The sequence below is a fragment of the Aedes aegypti genome, chromosome 3, assembly GCF_002204515.2.
Source record: "Aedes aegypti strain LVP_AGWG chromosome 3, AaegL5.0 Primary Assembly, whole genome shotgun sequence".
NCBI lineage: Eukaryota > Metazoa > Arthropoda > Insecta > Diptera > Culicidae > Aedes > Aedes aegypti.
This window is the reverse complement of record NC_035109.1, coordinates 103,036,763-103,058,589: the sequence shown is the minus strand read 5'-3', so window position 1 is coordinate 103,058,589 and position 21,827 is coordinate 103,036,763. Positions and strand designations below refer to the sequence as shown.

Sequence of the window (21,827 nt, the reverse complement as noted above, 5' to 3'; positions counted from 1 at the left end):
CAACTATTCAAAAGTACATCAAATAGTGATCGTAGAACAGATTGTTTGTAAGCGTTTCGAAAATGCTAAAATTGTGTCAATTTTTAATATTTGTATAAAAAGCCTCAAATGCACTTGATTCCAATGAAAATAGCTTTGACATGAAGTGTCATACTAATACTCTTTACTTTTGCATTTGTTTTGCTTAACTGATTAACAGAAACTTCGTTATTTCATTTAATATGTTGTGGGTCTCGCACTATCAAAGTTACCCGCATTATCAAAGTTACCCCGTTTTACGGTACTTGTGAATGTTATCCGCGTTGATCCAATCGCCCAGCATCAGGTGACCGTTGTGAAGTCGTGCCAAGGCAAACGCTGAGTTTCCTTCGTTGGCCATTTGGTGAAGTTTTTGAACCGGGTATACTTGAAAAGTGGAACGAAGATTTACCTCCGTTGGCTGAAAAAATAAGGATGTGTAACACGCATTGGGTATGAGTGTTTCGATCATAGCTTACGTTCTCAGATAGACGAAAATCATAAGACCAAGCTTCGTGTACTTGCAGCCAATGCATTCCACTCTTAGCCAAGTCTTCCTTGGAGTCAATTGCTGGCTTATGCATAGGGATTGTTCGCAGACTTGCATACTTTCCAGAATAAATTGAAGCCAAATTCAAACTTAACGATAAAATTGCCACGGATATCAACACTTCCGATACAGAGCGATTTCGAACGATGCTACTATTCTGCAGAAGTTGTATGGCCAATACATTTAGGGCATTCCACGCGATAGTCCTTTCAAACGAGCTTTTCACAGAAAATCTTGCTATCAACATGTACATAGCCACTACGAAGCAGAAGGTCACGAACATGGCTCCATATGAAGAAGTGGTGAATGTCATGGCTATTTGTTTCCAACGCGGAAGTTCACTGGGAAAAAAAGCGGAAAGTTCTTCACTTCTTTACTTCACCAATTGCAGTCTTATGCTTCGATACGTTCACTAACTATAAAGCATATGGCCAAAGTAATAGAACAGAACTGAATTACAATTTTACAAGGGACGTGAAAATAATTTTCCAAATAGTTTCCATGTAGCAGTGAAAAAACAGGATGGTGCTATTTCAATTCTGCAGGGTGTAGACCATGAAGTAGCTTACCTTGGTTTTGGAACAAGACAAGTAACGCCTCCTCGCTCAAAAGCAAAGGAGAATGACAAATACTCGTAACAATGATACCAGCTACTGATTGCTCCGATGCCGACATCAGCACGTCGTTCCGCCACACTTCCTACTATTCCGTTTCCGGTTCTATTTGGATAAATTTCACCCCACATATTTACCGAATCTGTATTAGTAATAACCGAATTCTAATCGCATTAATAACGATTGAAAATTTAGTCTGACACCTACCTACAACCAACTCGATCGAACAGTTGCGTCTTTTGCAAAATTCCACCAACAAAAATCCGTTCGGCCCATTTAATGAATAAGTCTGATTACCTGATCTAATAATCGGACTTGCATTTTCAGCTTCTATCAAGAATATATGTGGATTTACGTTGAAGGTCGCCACGCGAATGGGCTTCCCACGCAAATCGTCCGTCTTGTCAGGAAACAGCTGATTTTCAGATTCGAACGAATGGTTTTGAATGTCATATCGATCGACCCGGTACCATTCGAAGTCTTGTTCCGCATTTACAAAACGATGTGTCAACAGTTCTACTGAAGATCGGTCATGAGTAGGCTCAAATAGGATCAAATTTATTATTTCTCGCATGCTGACATGTCCTCGTATGGACTCAAGCAAGTTATCCGGAACAGGATCTTCCATCAACAATAGGACATATTTGTTAGGATTCCTGTAAGCAGCCCTGTCATGAGCTTCCATGAAAATATCCAAGAAATCCAAAACCGCATGATGATGCACCAAAAAACTAGAACAACCGGATTCGATGCCCGACAACAATCTCGAGCTGGTGGTTGCATTCAAACGGTCGATGCCACTCAGCTGAATTAGCATATACGGTACATTAGAAAAGGCTCTAATACGTGTTAAATTGTGGGAAAATGTTCCAAGTATCACACAAACTGTGTAAGTGTCAACTATGCTGCGAAGCACTATAAAAGGAATGCAATTAAGTTACATAATAAAGATTATGATTCTACATTTCGTACAGATATCGTTGAAAATTTTGTCGTAAGTAGCCCACAACGCAACAGATATAACTTCCTGTTCATTGTACTTCATAACTTGATTCATACTGATGAAATCTACCATACAGTTATCTCTTTTTCTAGCATGTAAATATGATAGATTAAGGCTTCAGGATAAATCAGCAATGTTAGCATTAATTGATAGTAATTATTTTAACGTTGATTAACAATAGCGGCAAACGTCTTCTTCCATGTGGCTATACACTTCAATTGAAACAGGTTTTTTTTTCTATTCAAACGGAGATACTTATAATTTGTAGCACACACTTCTCTTTTCTCTATGGAATTTTCCATGGATTTAAACATTAAATGAATAAAACGCCACAATTATGAAAATCGCGCGTCTTACGAATAATTCAATGTGTTGAATTATAAATTATACCAGGCGGATTTCACACCAACTCGACACGTGGTTGGCAACAGTAGTTTAGAATTTCGACCATAGATGGCACTATAATCGATGAATTTCTTCCATTATTGATTTGAATATTCTTCAATCAATATAAAATAGACTGCAACAAACCGGAAAACTTTTACTTTCTAGATGGACTTCCGGTATGTTGCTGTGTCTTCTATATTAATTGGAGAATCTTGAAATCAATGATGAAAAAAAAAATCTTTTGTTTATCGACTAGATGGAGCATGTTGAGGAGTTGCTATCATCATTCATAGTAGTATAAAACATCAACTGTTTTTGCCATTTGAAACCAAAGTTTGTAAAAGTTTGGGTATTTCTGTTGAGCACAGCTCGGTAATTATAATTTCATAGCTGCCTTTTTGCCTTTTCAATGCACTGGGCAGTGAGTTAATTTGCTTCAAACTGACTTGCGGGTATTGACTCGCAATAAGAAAAAACAAATTGTCATTGGTGGTATTAATGCAGAACATCGCTCATGGAATAATTCACAAATCAATTCTAACGGCAGAATTTTTTTTTGATGAGTGCTCTTCAAGATACCGTAAAACGGGGTAACTTTGATAATGCGGGTAACTTTGATAGTGCGGGACCCACCACATACTAAACAAAATAACAAAGTTTCTGTTAATCAGTTAAGCAAAACGATTGCAAAAGTTAAGAGTATTAGAATGATACTTCATGTCAAAGCTATTTTCGTTGGAATCAAGTACATTTGACGATTTGTAAGCAATTGTTGAAAAATTATAAGATTTTAGCATTTTTGAAACGCTTCCAAACAATATGTTCTACGATCACTATTTGATGAAGTCATAATGAATTCGTCAGTTATCCTGACAGCCTAGTTATAATAGAACTTGAATTCGGTCTCAAATCTCTTAGTGAAACCCATTTTTACAAACTGGGACCATTTTTGTAATCTAAGTCAAAAATTTCCATATAGCGTTAAACGCCTTGAGGTATGCAACGCCCTACAAATGTTCCGTAATTCATTCAATTTTGTTCGATTCATACTCCACTATCAAAGTTACCCCAAAACAGAAAACCGACTTTCTATTATATGAAAAATTATATATCCATTCAGAATGCATCTTTTGGCAATCTATCAAGTGCAATCGATAGCTAGGATGTGAGTACTTGTGTTAAAAGTTTCAATTGTAATTCTTTGAAACAACAAGCATAAATATTGAAGTTTTCTTCGAAAAAACTATCAAAGTTACCCCGTTTTACGGTATTTCTCAACTCAATACCCTGATAACCCGACGATTGATTTGGTAGTAACCGACTCTAGTCACCTTTGTAGTCAACTGGTTTCTCACGTGGATTTTTATTCTTATCATGACCCTGTTACATTTCAAATATCTCATGAAGCGAATCTTAATCTTATCAGCTCCACATTCATTTATTTTCGAACCGACTGGAAATACATTTGAAACATATATCGATAGTAATCTTGCCGTTAATCTTTCTTAGCAAACTTAATATTTTATTATTTATTTGTTTATTTGAAAGGCTCAAGCGCCCGAGAGCATTACGGAGCCGAAAGCACGTTTACTAATGTTTTACAATAAATAGTAAAAATAATTAAGATTGTGTTTTTCTCGACCTGAGAATGGGTCCCTGCGATCGATTATCCCCACTGATCCCACTGCCATTCACGGTGGATGCATTAGAACATATTTTCTTTTTTTCGTTCTGTTTCTTTGTTGATAGTCACCGCTTGTTGTTGACTTCAAAACTGATCGATGATGAGCTATCGTTCTCGTCGTCGTTCTCGTCATTGCAGGTTGTGATCTGGTTATCGATCTTGGTAGGTACGATTGTTGGCTTTTTTTACTTCTGCGGCGTAAGCTCTGCTGTTTGTTGTTTTTGTTGGCTTGGGATAGGAGGAAAGTCTTTGTTGGAAAAGAGCGATTGATTATTGCTTTCCGAAGAAGTTGGTTTCAGTGCTGGGTTTTGGTTTGGGTTGACAACACCGCTTGTTGCCTTCGCTGTCTCCAAGCATTTCTGACCTGGGTGAGCAGTCTCAAGGCACAGCCGGCAAGATTTGATCTGTCCCGGATAAGAAATTGATGTCTGGAATCCGCCGATGGTAGCGAATGAAGGAATTGGTCGTTTGATTTTCATGTAGAGGATTCGAACGCCATTGTAGACGCCAGGAAAAAAGTTCTTCCAGCGTTCTCTTGTCACTGAAATCACATCGCCGTACTGCAATAAATACTTAATCACAGTAGCATGTTTCATCGCCGGTGGTAGATCTTGCACACGCACCGGGACCGCTCCATTGTCCACAAACACGGGAATTTTGAAGCCTATGTCTCCATAATAAATCAAATGTTTGTTATTATGGAGCTCCTGATAGCGGGCAGCTGTCTCACTATCGTTAACTTCGATATACACGCAGTCGCATGTTATGCAACTGAATGCTTTTAACGTCCGCCAGTTGGAGTTTGACCTCCTTCTCCAGGAACTGGTGAACTTTTGCTGTATCCGGACGCACTGGTAGGACGTTGAAATCAACGATCAAAGTATTTTCTCGCGAGATGTTCATTGCAAGAAAAAAAATCGAAAAATAAACAAGGCGATGTGAGGGAACACGTCCGACGTTTGTGAGCGGTGGCTATCAACTGTTAGCAAACTTAACTTGATATTGTCAACACTCTCGAAACTTTGACTTATTCTATTGTTGAAGCAAGGTACATTGTGTAAGATTCTGCGTCCGTCTGCTTGCTCACCACATTCGTTATCCCCCGTTGTCATTCCAGCCGTCAGTCAGTTGCACCCACCAACAAAGTATAAGCATGTGACAGGTATGCATCACCAGATAAAGGTGCAATGAATTACAAGATAAGAATGTGTAGGTGTGCATGGTACTGTTCATTGACCGATCTTGATTATAGCCAAATGCAATATACTACAATCCCCCCTTTTCAATAAAAGTGAAATATGCATACCTACTTAAGATTTGGAATCTGGTAGCCAATAAAACACACATTATTAACCTTCCATTTGCAACGGAATAATGATAGTTTCACTCACATCTCAAAACATCCTATGGAGATTTCAAAACAACCTTTAAACATCAATCCATACTTTCTCACAAGTGTCCAGGATGCTTAGTGACGAATTGTGTTAGTCGATTATGTTTATATTACACATTACAAACCATTGTTAACAAGCTCCCTGTTAGAACATATATTTTCATAAGGTCATTCAACATCTCCCTTACACGTGTCATCATCGTCTACCATTCTCCTTTATGCCTCCCCCTCGTTTCCAGCAAGAGAATGAATAAAAGAACTCAATCATAAACAGGTAAAAACGCATTCAAGGATGTGTCATAAATCATTTCTTTTTTTTCTGATTTAAAATAGGTTACTTATACATAACCTCTACAGGCCTTATAAGCCATCTAACCAAACTATTGTTTGTACTCAGATTTAAATCATATAAATCTCAAGTGATCCCACCGTTTCACTAAGTGAACTTAATAATTACTTTTCAAAGGAAACCACAACTTTTTTTTCTTCTTGTTAGCATTACTTCCTCACGGGAATAGAGCTTGCTTCTCAGCTTAGTGTTCAATGAGTACTTCCACAGTTAGTATCTGAGAGCTTTCTTTGCCAAAATTGCCATTTTCCCATTCGCATACCGTGTCACAAGTGCGATGATTCTCTATGCCCAGGGAAGCCAAGGAAATTCCATTAAGAAAAGATCCTAGACTGATCGGAAATCGAATCCAGCCACCTTCAATATGACTTTGCTTTATAATCGCGGACTCTAACCCTCTAAGGAAAGCCACGCGATTAAAAGATTTGAAGTTCGCATCAAAACACGTCTGAATATGACTTTGAATACTGAGGCCTGTGAAATTTCCTCCTATATAACATGCCCAACTATAATCCATTGTGATTACCGTAAAACGGGGTAACTTTGATAGTTTTTTCGAAGAAAACTTGTATATTTATGCATGCTGTTTCAAAGAATTATAATTTATATTTTTAAAATAAGTACTGGCATTCTACCTATCGATTGCTGTTGATAGATTGCCAAAATATTTATTTTGAATGGATATATAATTTTCCATATAATCGAAAGTCGGTTTTCTGTTTTGGGGTAACTTTGATAATGGAGTATGCATCGAACAAAATTGAACGATTTACGAACATTTGTAGGGCATTGCATACCTATAGGCGTTTAACGTTATATGGAAATTTCTGACTTAGATTACAAAAATGGTCCCAGTTTGTGAAAATGCTTTTCGTTAAGAGATTTGAGACCGTATTCAAGTTCTATGATAACTAGGCTGCCAAATATAAGTGGCCAACTATTCAAAAATACATCAAATAGTGATCGTAGAACAGATTGTTTGTAAGCGTTTCAAAAATGCTAAAATTGTGTCAATTTTCAATATTCATGTAAAAAGCCTCAAATAGTCTCGATTCAAATGAAAACAGCTTTTATATGGAGTGTCATATTAATATTCTTCAGTTTTGCATTCGTTTTGCTTAACCGATTAACAGAAATTATGATATTTTGTTTAGTATGTGGTGGGTTACGCACTATCAAAGTTACCCGCATTATCAAAGATACCCCGTTTTACGGTACTTCTGGTTCTTCTCTTGAATACAGAAGTTCTAATATTTCTCTGTAGATAAGTGAGGAAGAGCACCACTTGTAAACTCGTTTTCTTTTACATGCAGCATTCCATTTTTACTCGCATGATCGTGAATACCGCAATATTAGTCTGTCACAATATTGAAATATCTATGTCTTATGTCCTATGTCAATGAAATACTGTGCTGCTTGAAGTTCGTCATTTCCACGATAACACTGTTGAACATTCAATAAATGAATTGACCCACCGGTCATATTTGTACTACTAACAGCATTTCAACAGTTAAGAACTTAAAACGTTTATGCATTTTTTTTAATTGTTCTTGAATTATAAATTGTAAAACAAGCACAATTAATACCATGTCCAGGAAGTCCAAATAACGACAACTTCTTAATCAACCATTTCAAACCTTGTCCAATAGATAAACCCGATATCACAGCGATAATCTCTTGCAACTTGCAATGTTTTCACATTAGGCATTGATGACCTATAAAATAACCATTCAAATAAAAGTTTCTTATGATTCGTTGGATCTTGCTTGCCTTCTGCAATTAAAAGATGTAACAGGTTCCTAAAAGGATAATTCGTTGAGTTCATGTCAAACCGACCTCAAAATAATTCAAATTAACAAATCTTCTTCACACGTTCATAATAAAGGTTCATAATATATAAGATAATTATGTATGACCCGCATTCAAGCTCTGTTCTGAATGGAATACAAATCTGCAAAAACTTTCTTCGTATTCATAAATCATCTTAGATATTTAATGAAGTATTTGTAAAGGAGCAGAACTAGAGTTTCTAACAATTTCCACTGGTTTATATTGATATAATCTTCTCGTGTTGACCCCTTTCTGCCGAACCATATATCACAGACAAACAGACGTCACACTCTCAACATTGTCCATTGACCCTCTTTTTATCGGTCGATTTAAATATATTGTAGGTGGTCAATCCACCAGCCACAGCGCTCGCATCGTTTTTGTTCGCATTTGACGTTAACACACTACCGCCATCTGTTGACCCATCGGCCAAACACACCTATTTTAGCATTGGGCGTACATGTTTTCTCGGCTATGATTTTAACCGAGATTTGTTCTAAGGGTAACGTCTGTTTCTCTGTGCATATATGTTCAACTATTCAACAACTGGAAAAGAAAACGAACCAATCACGTGGCCGACATGTGCTATATGAAACGTACCTCTCCAAAAATCTTCATAAAATCAACACCATCAAACTCATATAATCATGCGTTTCATATCACAACAAATTTCACTAGTTGGCATAACTCTTCACCTTTCTGTGAAACATGATCCTTCTGAACAACGATTCGTGATCAAAGTCATTAATACATTTAAATACATACTGGTTGCCATCTACCTACACCTTCTGAACGATGAAAAAAAACGGATCTCATACCAAGTCTACATTGAAGTTATAGCATACAGACTGATTTTTTTTTTTTTCTTTATCGAATACTTCTACGGTGCAATTTGTACTCAGTCATGTCTCAGTATCCTCAACGAATGTATACTACTTACACTGTTATGGTTGAACTAGTCACAAATATTAGCCACTATTTCGCCCATTCTACATAAATAATTCAGTTGGAAATCCATAACTCCGCACACCCCATTGATTTGAACGATACATCACAGACAAACAGACGTCACACTCTCACCGATGTCCATCGACCACCTTTTTAACGGCCGAATCAAATATATGGTAGGTGGCAATCCACCACCCGCAGCGCTCGCATCGTTTTTGTTCGCGTTTGACGTTTACACACTACCGCCATCTGTTGGTCCATCGGCCAAACACACCGATTTTAGCATTGGGCGTACATATCATGGTGACTATGATTTTGATCGGGATTTGTTCTAAGTGTTACGTCTGTTTGTCTGTGGATACATCATGTAAATCAACGGGGTTCATTTTCTAAATTTGAACCTCTGGTTACCCTACGAACTACAGAAAAGCCTTTTTCTTGTTACTTCATTGGCTGTTTTGCTATGATCCTGTGTTCCTTTTCCCAATGCTTCATTTTTACTTCATACTCTGTTCTATGAGCTAACTGACGTTTGAACCATTTTTAATTCGAACAATGTACGCGGGGTACAAATTATAAAGTTTTCAGGTTACAGTGGTCAACCCAACGGGAACACACGGTACTTAGCTATCCATGCGAATGTAAAACCGACACCATTCCAATGAATTCATGCAAATTTCACATCCGACATTTACGTCTAAACAGGTGTGAAATCCAACAACCTTGTTTTTTTCTCAATTAAACAGGTCTTTTCCATTTTGCTTACAAAAGACTACGGAGTGCTACGGCCCTTCAAGTATTAGTCACGTAAAAGATGTAAACATTCCGCTCAGCTGCTTGTGACGACACGGTCAGACGTATCAGTACAAATGTTCTACGCAGTTTTGCATGACGTCACCTTCGAAAACTTCATGAACTTTTAGCTCGTGACTTCAAAACTGAAGTTATTACAAACCCCCATTTAATGCATGATACGCACATTCGAATACCCCACGTCGCACCACACCACCACTACCAGCGGACCATTCCACAACCAAGGCTCGCTGCCGACTCTTCCCAGAACAACAAGTAGTGACAGCCAATACGAAGCAACATTTCGGCATCAGGTGATCCATACCACGAAAATAACCAATCATCTCGCCTCAACAACCAAGAGACTTGAAAGAGCTAAGTTCAAAAAGGTTGCAACCCTTTTAGAAATAACAATATCAGTTTCCACGATTTCACTGAACACGATCATCACACTCAGTGTGCGTCAGTTTTTTTGAAAGAACATCACTTTCCACAACCACATGTCTTTATTCTTATAATGGAGCGCTTGCGACGGTTTCTTGTTTGATATTTTCCCACCACTGAGCAAAATCTAGACTGACAATCACATAGCTCTCCTGTCATACACCCCAATACTTTGTGGAAAACTCCATCTTTTCCAATTCATCGCATATCGTAGCCTCTAAAACCTCATTCCAAAACAATCCATTCCAGGAAGTCCAAAAATCCTCCAAGCTCCCTTCCGAAAATCACAACTTTGTCATTGGAATTCTTGCAAAGCACACATTCGAAATCCTACTGATTTCCACCAGAGATATGAGCAACATTCCTGTTCTCAAGTCTTATCACCAGAAGAATTCTATAAATTCTTGCTATACATACAGGGGAAATCCTGCCGATTTCCGCCAACGCCCGAGAATTACGCTAATTCTCTCAAACTTTGCCCCCTGGAGAATTTTATCAATTCTCGCAATATTCATGGGAAATCCTACTAATTTCCGCAAACGCCAAGAAAATCACACTGATTCTCGAAAAGTTTGACCCCACGGAGAATTCTTCTCAATTCTCGCATCTGTGAACTTTCAACAGAAGTTTTCCATGGCGAATTTGTTTCGCCTCTCGCATGTTTTATTGCAATTTTGCATTCAATCTCAAATGCCGCGTCACTTTGTGAATAAGATCACACAGAACATTCTTCCGCTGATTATATACTTACGATATTTACCCTTGTTTTTTTTTTATCCTCGTCGCCAGCTGTAAGATTCTGCGTCCGTCTGCTTGCTCACCACATTCGTTATCCCCCGTTGTCATTCCAGCCGTCAGTCAGTTGCACCCACCAACAAAGTATAAGCATGTGACAGGTATGCATCACCAGATAAAGGTGCAATGAATTACAAGATAAGAATGTGTAGGTGTGCATGGTACTGTTCATTGACCGATCTTGATTATAGCCAAATGCAATATACTACACATTGCAATACCTAAATATGAAGTAACATTCGAATTCGTGATTATAGACGATGATCTTGAACTCTTGATCCGTCTTAAAAACATGAGGAGAATGCAATTTCAACGCACTCGTGATCCTGCTATGAAAATTATATGACAGGATCTGCTAAAAGAAGTAAAAAAATGCTTTACTCAATTAGAAAACAAAATTTAAAAAAATAATATTTCTCGATTGAAAAACAAATCATTACCAACTAATGGATCCTTAAAATAACCAAAAAGGCCGCTATGAAAAGTATAGATAGCGCCACCGTAGTCTTGTGTGTTTGACAGAACAGCAATGTAGTCACAATAGGCCTTTTCATGTGACAGATTCGTCTATGCATTTGTTTACATCGGTGGAGGACCGGTGCTAACACGGGACTGTCATCACCATAGAAGAATTGTCAAAGAACTTTTCGATCAGTTGATTTGAAACATCTTGTGAATAGGCCTATGTAAAAATGTTATCCCATATACGGTGGCGTCACTGTTTTGAAGCGGTGAGTGGCAAATGAGTGACCTTCAATGATCCATTGCGAAAGAGCTCAACAATTTGCTATGCAGTTCGAAAGCGTGCATAGTTTTGACTTAGGAATCACTAGTCCAATTGAAAATCAAGTTACTCGGGATTTCGAAAGCATTCTCAATCAAGAGAACGTTTCCGAAAAATTTGGAAGACTGATTTAGAAGAAGTGAGAACTATTATTAAAAAAAAATCAAAACATGAAAGTCCCTGGCGATGAAGATTTCTACATCCTCATCATGGATGTTGTTGTGTTGACTACGATTTAGTCGCTTCGAATTTTGTTCCGTTATTCATTTGATTAGTTTGCCGTTGTTGGCTACGAAAAATTGTTTGCAGACTTCAAATAAACCAAGTCTATCAAATATTCGTCCCGTTCCTCGTGAAATCGACGTCAGTTCCTGAAAAAGTCTATAAAATCGAATTCAATTTCGATAAGGTGATTTACGACTGCACGATCAACTCACAATCAGCAATGGAGGAAAAAAGAAAGTGCAAGAAATGCTATGGGCGTGTGGATCTGTTTACCGTGTGCGAGGGGGATTGCGCTGGTCTATTCCACATTAACTGCGTCGATTTGACCGAAGATGATCTGGACGTTCTCACACGGTCGCAGAATATCATGTGGATGTGTGATACGTGTATCGATAAGTTTCGGAAGATGAGAGATGAAGTACGACCTGATTTGGTTGATGATGCGCGGAATAAGAAGTCGATCGAGGACGAAGTAAAAGAGCTCAAAAATACGGTGACTGGCATTCTGGATTCTCTTTCTAAAATTGTTTCTACAACTTCCTCAACCACAACCACGGATGATGCTCAACTTCTGTACAGCACTCCAAACTTATCACACATGCTCTTCCATGGAACGAATGGATGTGTTGCTGAAGTAGCTAATGATGAGAGTCAGCAGCGGCTACGAGCAGCGAAGGAAGAATATTTCTCTTTGTTTCTCTCCATCATCGATCCATGTGCTACCAAATGCGATGTTCGTAATATAGGCCTATTCACATGACGTTCCAAAACAGCTGATCCGGAAGCTCTTTGACAGTTCTTCTATGAAAATGATAGCCTCGTGTATGCAGCGGTCCTCCACAGATGTAAACAAATGCATACACGGACCTGTCACAAGAAAAGGCCTATGGTTGCCAGTTGACTTGGTGTTCATAAGCCCGACAGATTAAATGTAACAAAATTGATGAAAAATTGTAACAATATTGGGGCTCTCGACTTTGTTTCATTTAAAGTGGTTTTGAATAAGAAATGGAAGACTCAAGCATTAAATTCATCGACGTGTCCTGTGAAAATTAAATTTAGAGAATTCATTAGTAGGCACAAATAGACTTGACATCCGTAATTGTAGATATTTAATTTTCCTAGAAATTATTTCATATTTTGTATTTGATCCGATGATGTCTAATGATAAGAGTATGTGATGTATGTTTTATATTTGATTAGATGATGTTCATTTTAAATTTCATATGCTGTATACATTGTGAAATGAATATTGTATGTAGTGTTGTAACGATGTTTGTTTGTGGAAGTAGTTATAAGATATAACTTCAAGATATTCAATAAGACATAAATTGTCAGTTGAATTAAACAAATAAATAAATGAAACTTCCAGAGAGTAACTTATCATTCTTGGTTGAAATATTTAACAAATGTTTTCAGTTAACATATTCTCCTGACAAATGGAAAAATGCCTAGGTTGTACCAATTTTAAAACTGGGCAAAAATCCTGCAGAAGCTTCTAGCCATTGGCGTAGGAACAGGGTTGGGCCAAGGGGGCCAATTGTTAGATTTTCTTTAGATTGGGAACCTCTATTGTTCCCACCCAGGCTTTGTCCTGGGACTCTGGGAATTGGAGGCAGAACGAAAAGACTTCCCTTAAAATAACGTGATCGAAGTGGGCTATGCAACCAAGAGGAAAGACAAATATAGGGCTTGGCTTGTGTTGAATAGAAACGTACCGTAAAACGGGGTAACTTTGATAGTGGGAGACTCACAACATACTAAACAAAACAACATAATTTCGGGTAATCAGTTCAGCAAAATAAATGCAAAAGTAGAGAGTATTAGTATGACACTTCATGTCAGAACTGTTTTCGTTAGGAGCGATAACATTTGAAGGTTTAAACAAATATTAAAAATCAATGAGATTTTAGTATTTTTGAAACCATCACAAACAATCTGTTCTACGATCATCATTTGATGAAATGTTTAAGAGTTCGTCGCTTATCCTTGACAACCCAGTTATAGTAGAACATGAATTCGGTCTCAAAAACGCTCTCCGATTAAACGCCTAGAGGTATGCAACGCCCCATTTGCTCTAAGTAACTCATTCGGGTTTGTTCGAAATATACTTTTTATACTCTTAAAACATTTGATTTATGTTGAATTCAATGTCTAAATGTGAATATCGGACGATGCATTTTTACAAATATTATTGAATACCAATTAATATAGACTGATAGTGGTGATTGTCATGCATGTTTGAGCTAAAACACTTTGAAAGGTAAATTTTTCTATAAATTTTGTTATTTTATGAACAAAATCTAATCTATGTTACCTCTTAAAATTCTCCAATCGGGTTTCAACTGCAATGATGCCAAACAGAAGTTTGGCTGTCGATTTGCTTGTGTTTTCATACCCAATATAAAAGTTACCCCAAAATCGAAAATATACTTTCAATTATATGGTAAATTATTAGTCCAATTAAAATGAATCGTTAAGCAATCTATTAACTGCAATCCATTACTAAGATACTTGTTTTAAAATATAAAATTAAAAACCCTTAAAACAGAAGGCAGAACAATTCAGATTTTCATCCAAAAAACAATCAAAGTTACCCCGTTTAAGTTTGATGATTAAAGAGAATGGGAATATATTGTACATACCTTTCACATTCGGTTACTGGCGCAGCATAGGCTTCATGTAGGCTGCCATTGCTATATCCAAGATGGCGGTCTTCTGATGATTTTCCTCGGGTTGGTTCCTAGACCGAACAGGAGAAGGGATCCGGTGATCATATGTGCACTGCACATTAGTCCCACAGCCATATCTAGGAAGACAAATATGATTGTGCCTAACCCGTCAATTTTAGATATATGGTGTCTTCGACAAAGTTCCTCCAAATTTCTCAGACATTTTTTTCAGTGATGTGAAATTAGGGTGGACCGCATGGTTTACGAAATCAGAATAAAAACTCTTTTGCTAACGCATTTAGGCCCATACAATGTTTTAGAACAACTGATTTGGAGCAACTTTGCCGAAGAACCCAATTTTCTATATCTTATGGTCCACGAATTATGATTTTTTCAACATATAAGTTAGGCTGGTCCTGAAAAACAAGTGTTTTCTTGATAACTATTTATACGACAATTTCCTGCAAAAACTTTGTTCCGAGCACTTTTAGAACTTTTGATAGCGCAACTGTTGAGGCCACCAGCAAGCCGCCGGGGTGTTTTAATACACCACACAGGCGAACGATCATGCCTCATGCCGGCAGCCTCACAAACACACCACAACACTACATACTCACCACATTTTCACCTGGTTCCATCTAGAAATACCTAAAAGTAGAAAAGGAACATTAAAGCTATTGAAATCATACTAACCTTTATGTCTTCAGAACACACTAGAACTACCTATTGTTTTTGTTTTGCTTTGATTGTTTTGACAGTATGGTCTAATCCACCGGTGTACTAAGTTCATTCGGTCTGAGAATTGTGACATTTGAGCGGGGCACGCACCCGTTTGATCCCCACGTGACCTGGACCCGCTCTAGTGTCAAAATTATTTGACCGAGTCAGTTTAGTACACCAGTGGATAAGGGATCGTTCAAATATTACGTAACGCAACAGGGAGGGAGGGGGTCTTGCATGGTGTTACGGTCCATACACAAAATTAAAATTTCTCATACAAAAGCTGTTACGTGGGGGAGGGAGGGGGTATGAAATTGGCAAATTTTGCGTTACGTAATATTTGAATGAACCCTAAGATCATTATTCTAGCATTTCGAAGATTCAGGCTAGGTTACACTTTGCTTTCGCAAACACGCTAATAATAAGTAAGGCAACAATAAAGTATTGAACCAATGGAAAATTCCACACGCTTATTGTAAACTTCTTCTTCTTTCTGGCATAACGTCCCCACTGGAACAGAGCCTGCTTCTCAGCTTAGTGTTCTTATGAGCACTTCCATAGTTATTAACTGAGAGCTTACTGTGCCAATGACCATTTTTAGCACGCGTATATCGTGTGGCAGGTACGAAGATACTCTATGCCCTGGGAAGTCGAGAAAATTTCCAACCCGAAAAGATCCTCGACCGGTGGGATTCGAACCCACGACCCTCAGCTTGGTCTTGCTGAATAGCTGCGCGTTTACCGCTACGGCTATCTGGGCCCCAACGAGCAGTATAAATAACACCCAGTTGACAAAGGTCAATTCAGTCTGAAATAAACCGTGAATTCAAACGTATCCACTTTGTGAAAATTATTTCTTCCCTAGTTCGTTACCGTTCGAACAGCAACTTTTTGCCGAAATTATAGAGTTATCAGAGATTTTCTTCGAAAAAAAATGTTGTTATCAAATGCCGATATTTCTGAAAGGCGCTAACGGATCATCAATCTTTTGTTGCCACTAGAAAGATAATCCCTTTTAATTTATTATGAAAAGTATGTAAGGACGTTTTTGTTGCTCAAAATTCACAAAATATTGAAAATAATATGTTTTTAAACGAAAATCATCCATAACTTAAAAAATAATCGAGATAGCTATTTGGTGGCTTCATCAAAAATGTGCAAAATCAATGTTCTGAAAGTGTTTGATACAGATTATTCATAAAAAAGCAACGCTTTAAAATATATTCACCATGAACCGAAATTTATATGATAAAGAAAGCGAAAAATATATATTTGCGAGAACAACCGAAATAACTGAATGTAAAGCCATTTTCAATGGATATACTTACATGTATTGGTATTACATCGATCAGTGCGCATCGTACCTTCGTGCTATGCGTACACACATTCTCTCTGCGGTTGGATTTTTTTTTAAACTACCTAAAGCAATAAAACAGTACTGTTCAGTGCGAAAATTAAAAACGGTACTTTTCAGTGCTATTTTTTACTATTGTTTTCCTTGTTCGGACCTGTGCCTTCGATTTTTCGTTGGACCCGTTGACGAAAGCTAACGGTGGTAATCCTTCTTGGACACTGTCTTGGGAAAAAGCTCTCGAAGGTCACATCTTCTTTCGTTTATTCACTAAACATGGTTGCAACTACAAACAAAAGGAAGGTTAAATCCTTCCACAAAAGTGGGGTTTAAACTGTCGACTTATGCTCGATGTTCGTGTGACATGGGAACATTTCCAGAAACCTGGAGGAAGTTTCCAGAACCCCACTCAGTGCCGTCGGTGCCAAAAGTGGGTTCATGGAACAAAACATTGCCGCATGGATGCTAAATGCATGATTTGCGGAGGTTCTTCTCATACTAAGGACGTCTGTCCTGTGAAGGAAGATACCGATAAGTTCATATGCGTAAATTGCAGAGCAACCATAAGTGTAACTTTTGGGCTTGCCCTTCGCGTAGGCGAGACGTCGAGGCTCGTGTCAAAACCACCACTATGACTGAAGCAGTCTAAGTTGGTGTAAACTTTACTAATCAAATTGTTATTGGATTACGTTTTTCTTATGGATCCAAATAATTATCTGAATATTTTAAATTGGAATACTCGTTCTTTGAATTGTAAAGAGGACTGTTTAATTTTCTTACAGATAATAACGTTCATATATCAGTTATTACTGTAACCTGGATCCAAACTCAAAAGAGATCCAAACTATTTTGTTTATCGCAATGATCGCCTTGATGGGGCTTGTGGTGGAGTTGCAATCATCATTCATAGGCGTATAAAACATCAACTGTCTTCGTAATTTGAAACTACAGTTTTTGAAACTTTAGGTGTTTCTGTTGAAACACAGCTTGGTAAATATACGCCTATTTGCCTTTTCAATACTCTGGGCAGCAAGTTAAATTGCTCCAAACTGACTTGCGAAAATTGACACGCAATAAGTCATTGTTTGTCTTGGTGACTTTAATGCCAGACATCGGTCATGGAAAAATTCTCAAAGTAATTCCAACGGCAGAATTTTATTTGATGAGTGCTCTTCAGGATATTTCTCAATTCAATACCCTGGTAGCCGTACATGTTTTTCCTCTTCTAGAAACCCTTCTACGATTGATTTGGTCTTAACCGACTCTAGTCATATTTGTAGCCAATTAGTACTCATGCTTATTTTGATTCTAATCATGTCCCTGTTACATTTCAAATATCCCATGACGTGATTCTCAATCCTAATCCTCCTCCACTTTCAATTATTTTCGAGCCAACTGAAATATATATGAAACATATATCGATAGTAATCTCGATGTTAACATTTCTTTACAAACAAAACTTGATATCGAAAATGCTCTTGAAACTTCAACATATTCCATCGTTGAAGCCGGGAGCATTGCAATTTCAAAATGTAACATTTGAATCCGTGATTATAGATGATTATCTTCAACTCTTGATCCGTCTTAAAAACGTAAGAGAAGGCAATTTCAACGCAACTCGCGATCCTGCCATGAAAATTATATGAAGCAGAAAGAAATTAAAAAACAATTTTCACAATTAAGAAACAACAAATTTGAAAATAAAATTTCTCAATTGGACCCTGACTCTAAGCTCTTTTGAAATTATCTAAAATTTTGAAAAAACCTCAGAATCCAATACCGGTATTGTAAGAGGAAAACAAATTATTACTAACTAATGGCGAAAAAGCTCAAAAACTTGCAATACAGTTTGAAAGCGCGCACAATTTTAATTTAGGACTTACTAGTCCACTTGAAAATCACGTTACTAAGAACTTCCAAAATGTTCTAAATCAAGAGAACGTTTTCGAAAATTCCTGGGAGATTGATTTGGAAGAAGTGAGAACTATTATTAAAAAATTCGAAAATATGAAAGCTCCTGGCGATGATGGAATTTTCTACATCCTCATCAAGAAACTTCCAGAAAGTAGCTTATCATTCTTAGTTGATATATTTAAGGCTAAGTAGCCCGTCATTCGTTTTGGGCAACAATGAAGACTTTTTAGCTTGCATTTCAAAGTGATAAAACTCAGTCTTGATAGTTTATATTGACTTGAAAATGTATCACTGTACGCGCTAACATGCGTAGAGTATGCTGATACTTTTTCAGCTGTGCCAGTGCAAAACCAACAGATTTTCTTTGATTCGAAATCGTGAGATGCATTAGCAACAATCATCAACGGCGCCTACAAATTACAATGACGACCTACTTCGCCTTAACAAATGTTTTTAATTAGCATATTTTCCTGACAAATGGAAAAATGTTAAGGTTGTTCCAATTTTAAAACCAGACAAAAGTCCTGCAGAAGCTTCTAGCTATCGTCCAATCAGTTTGCTTTCCTCCATCAGTAAACTTTTTGAAAAGGTCATTTTGAACAGAATGATGGCCCACATCAACGAAAATTCAATTTTTGCCAATGAACAGTTCGGATTCCGCCATGGACATTCGACCACTCATCAACTTTTACGTGTAACAAATTTGATCCGTTCCAACAAATCTGAAGGCTATTCTACTGGTCTTGCTCTTCTAGACATAGAAAAAGCATTCGACAGTGTTTGGCATGAAGGCTTAAAAAACTTTAATTTTCCAACATACATTGTTAGAATAATTCAAAGTTATCTGTCAAATCGCACAAATTTTCAGGCCAGCCATGTTGTATGCTGTACCAATATGGACTAGCTGTTGTAATACCAGGAAGAAAGCTCTGCAGAGGATTCAAAATAAAATTTTGAAAATGATTCTGAAGCTTCCTCCCTGGTATAGTACCAATGAGTTAGCCATCTTTCCCGTTTCTAAAGCTACTTATCTTGTGTATTTTTGGATCAAGTTTTTCATACAAAAATTTGCGAGTGTCCTCGCTGCTCTGATTGAACGTTGGTTTAATCACAATAACCGGACGAGTCTCACTCTTTTTTGGTGAATTTGGTTTAGGACCTTTACTTTTACTTTTCCGAGCTTTTTTATTAACTACTGTAATAAAAGGATTCGCGGCTTCAAAAACATCGTCATTATCAAAATCATCAATTTCATCTGTATTACTTATTTTCCGATTTTTCCGTGCACTAGAGGTCGATTCCAAATGAACCGACCTAGATGCATCACGCGTAGTTTTCATTGTAGCTAATTTCATTTTATCCGCATTAAATTGAAAAAATGAACTTGTCATATTTTCCATTTTGCCATTAATTAATTTCTCAATATTATTTACAGCCTCATTAAGAGTGCCGTTAACATTCTGTACCAATTCTTCCATACCGGACTTTAACGCGTTGCCTATCTGAGCAGCCAGTTGGTTTCGAATATCATCGATAGAATCCGAAAGTGAAGAAATTTTCTTCATATCTTCTTCCATTGATCCGATATTGAACACGCTACTGTTCTGCTCACCACAACTCGGACGAGATAGGCAATCATCACACTTGAAAAAAACATTTGCATTATCTGTGATCAACCTAGCTGTTGCCTTGTTTTCAACGGAGGAACACTGCGCATGTAAGTATGTCTCGCATCGGAAACAAAACAATGGCAGCCCGTTGATCGCAATCCCCCCCCTGCATGCCCCGCACTCCATCCCCTCCGCAATGACTACCGAGGAGTGAAAGCGCACAACGATACACAGAGAGACAAACAGTGAAACAATACCGCACAAACAAACTCAACCACAGCTTGCTGACGAAATTGCCTTATGGCACCGTCACTAGCAGCCGTGGCGAGGGAAATTAAATTCAATTTAAACACAACAGGCAACGGAGAGACTACTGTCTTCTACTTATCCTGATCACAAACACTTTTAGGCACACGCAGATTGTAATTTCTTCGCGGCACTTTACTGATTTCACACGTAAATTAAAATTTAATTAACACCGCACGGCAAGACAAACCACAATGTTCACCATCACAACACACTACGGCAAACGAAACGTAATATGTTGTTGACAAAATGTTAATAAAATCTTAAATTTGTTCTACCAAATTAGGATGATAGTGTTGTCTAATAAGTTATTATTAGTAATAACACAGAACACCTAGATATAAGAAATAAATGTACTGTTTAGAATGATACTAATAAAGAAATTTAAAAAAAAGTAAAAAGTTTATTTGCATTGCTTTGCTTTTAGTGAAGGATTTTTTTTATTTTGAGATAAATCAGTAATTGTCCATAAATTACCAAATTATCTTTATTTTCAAATTTGACTCCAACTAAATTTGTTTTTATAGTGTTGACTACGGACGAGACAAGATTTGGCCTTGGACCTCCTTAGAAACGGCCGAAGATTTGGGTGTTAAGCTTCATCATTTGCAAAAGATAACTCAGACATGGTCGTAGGAAATCATTTGAAGAATATTGGTCACCTAGATGACAGATCCAGTGACTTAGTTGTGAATCAGGTTTTCTTCTATTTCTAGGTGGCCAATACCCTTTAAATAATCTTGGTCGATCAGGTCTGACCAGCTTTTCAAAATGATAATGTTTACCCCAATTTACCTGTTTATAAGAAAAACAAAATTGGCCTATTGGGAGCCGGTTCCACGGAGATCACAAAAATAACCGAAAAAATACCCATGAATCAATCTGCTCCCATTGTCTTATTTAGTTCTAACATGACGTCTGTAGTCTAAGCTTTAAAAATAAATTAAAATTGAGTCAGATTTATATCAATTAGTTTGGGAAAAGTTGATTGAAAACAAAGTTGGGCCATTTTTACCCGAGTTGACCCAGTGACCCACCGGAATAACTTTAATCCGGTGAATATTTCCAGAAATTCGAATTATGATTGAAGAACAAGACATCCAGACGATTCTATTCAAAGTCAATCCGTCCCGAATTACCGAAATGGCTGCATTTTGATCTTTTTCCATCTGCTGGGCGGGTACAGGTTAAAAGTCAATCTCAATTTTGATTGATCGATTGTTTTCATCACAAGAAGGGTGGCAAATGGCACTCGTATAATCATGTCGATAGAACCCAGTTTTTGATTGATGCTTAGTTCATGTTCTTACTAATTACGATCAAAGACCGACCAACAGTTTAGCAGATCAGCCACCAGAACAGTTCAACTATTATTATCTAAAATACCGGTACTAGCATACGAATGACTTATCACTTCCCCTACTAATTGTCACCTCCA

The 21,827-nt window shown here is 37.4% G+C and overlaps 1 protein-coding gene across 2 annotated transcripts; it reads right to left on the bottom strand.

Moving 5' to 3' along the window:
- Positions 1-212: 212 nt before the first annotated feature.
- LOC110677944 lies at positions 213-2,380 on the bottom strand. Of its 2 annotated transcripts, XM_021850002.1 has the most exons (4): positions 2,155-2,380; positions 1,138-2,097; positions 498-909; positions 213-439 (listed from the first exon to the last, which is right to left on the bottom strand). In XM_021850002.1, the coding sequence occupies exons 2-4, from the start codon at positions 1,311-1,313 to the stop codon at positions 266-268; spliced, it is 762 nt and encodes a 253-aa protein (XP_021705694.1). In that variant the 5' UTR covers positions 1,314-2,097; positions 2,155-2,380; the 3' UTR covers positions 213-265. The 2 variants fall into 2 exon arrangements, with proteins under 2 accessions (XP_021705694.1, XP_021705693.1); XM_021850001.1 differs by having other exon boundaries at positions 213-909.
- Between the last annotated feature and the right edge of the window lie 19,447 nt (positions 2,381-21,827).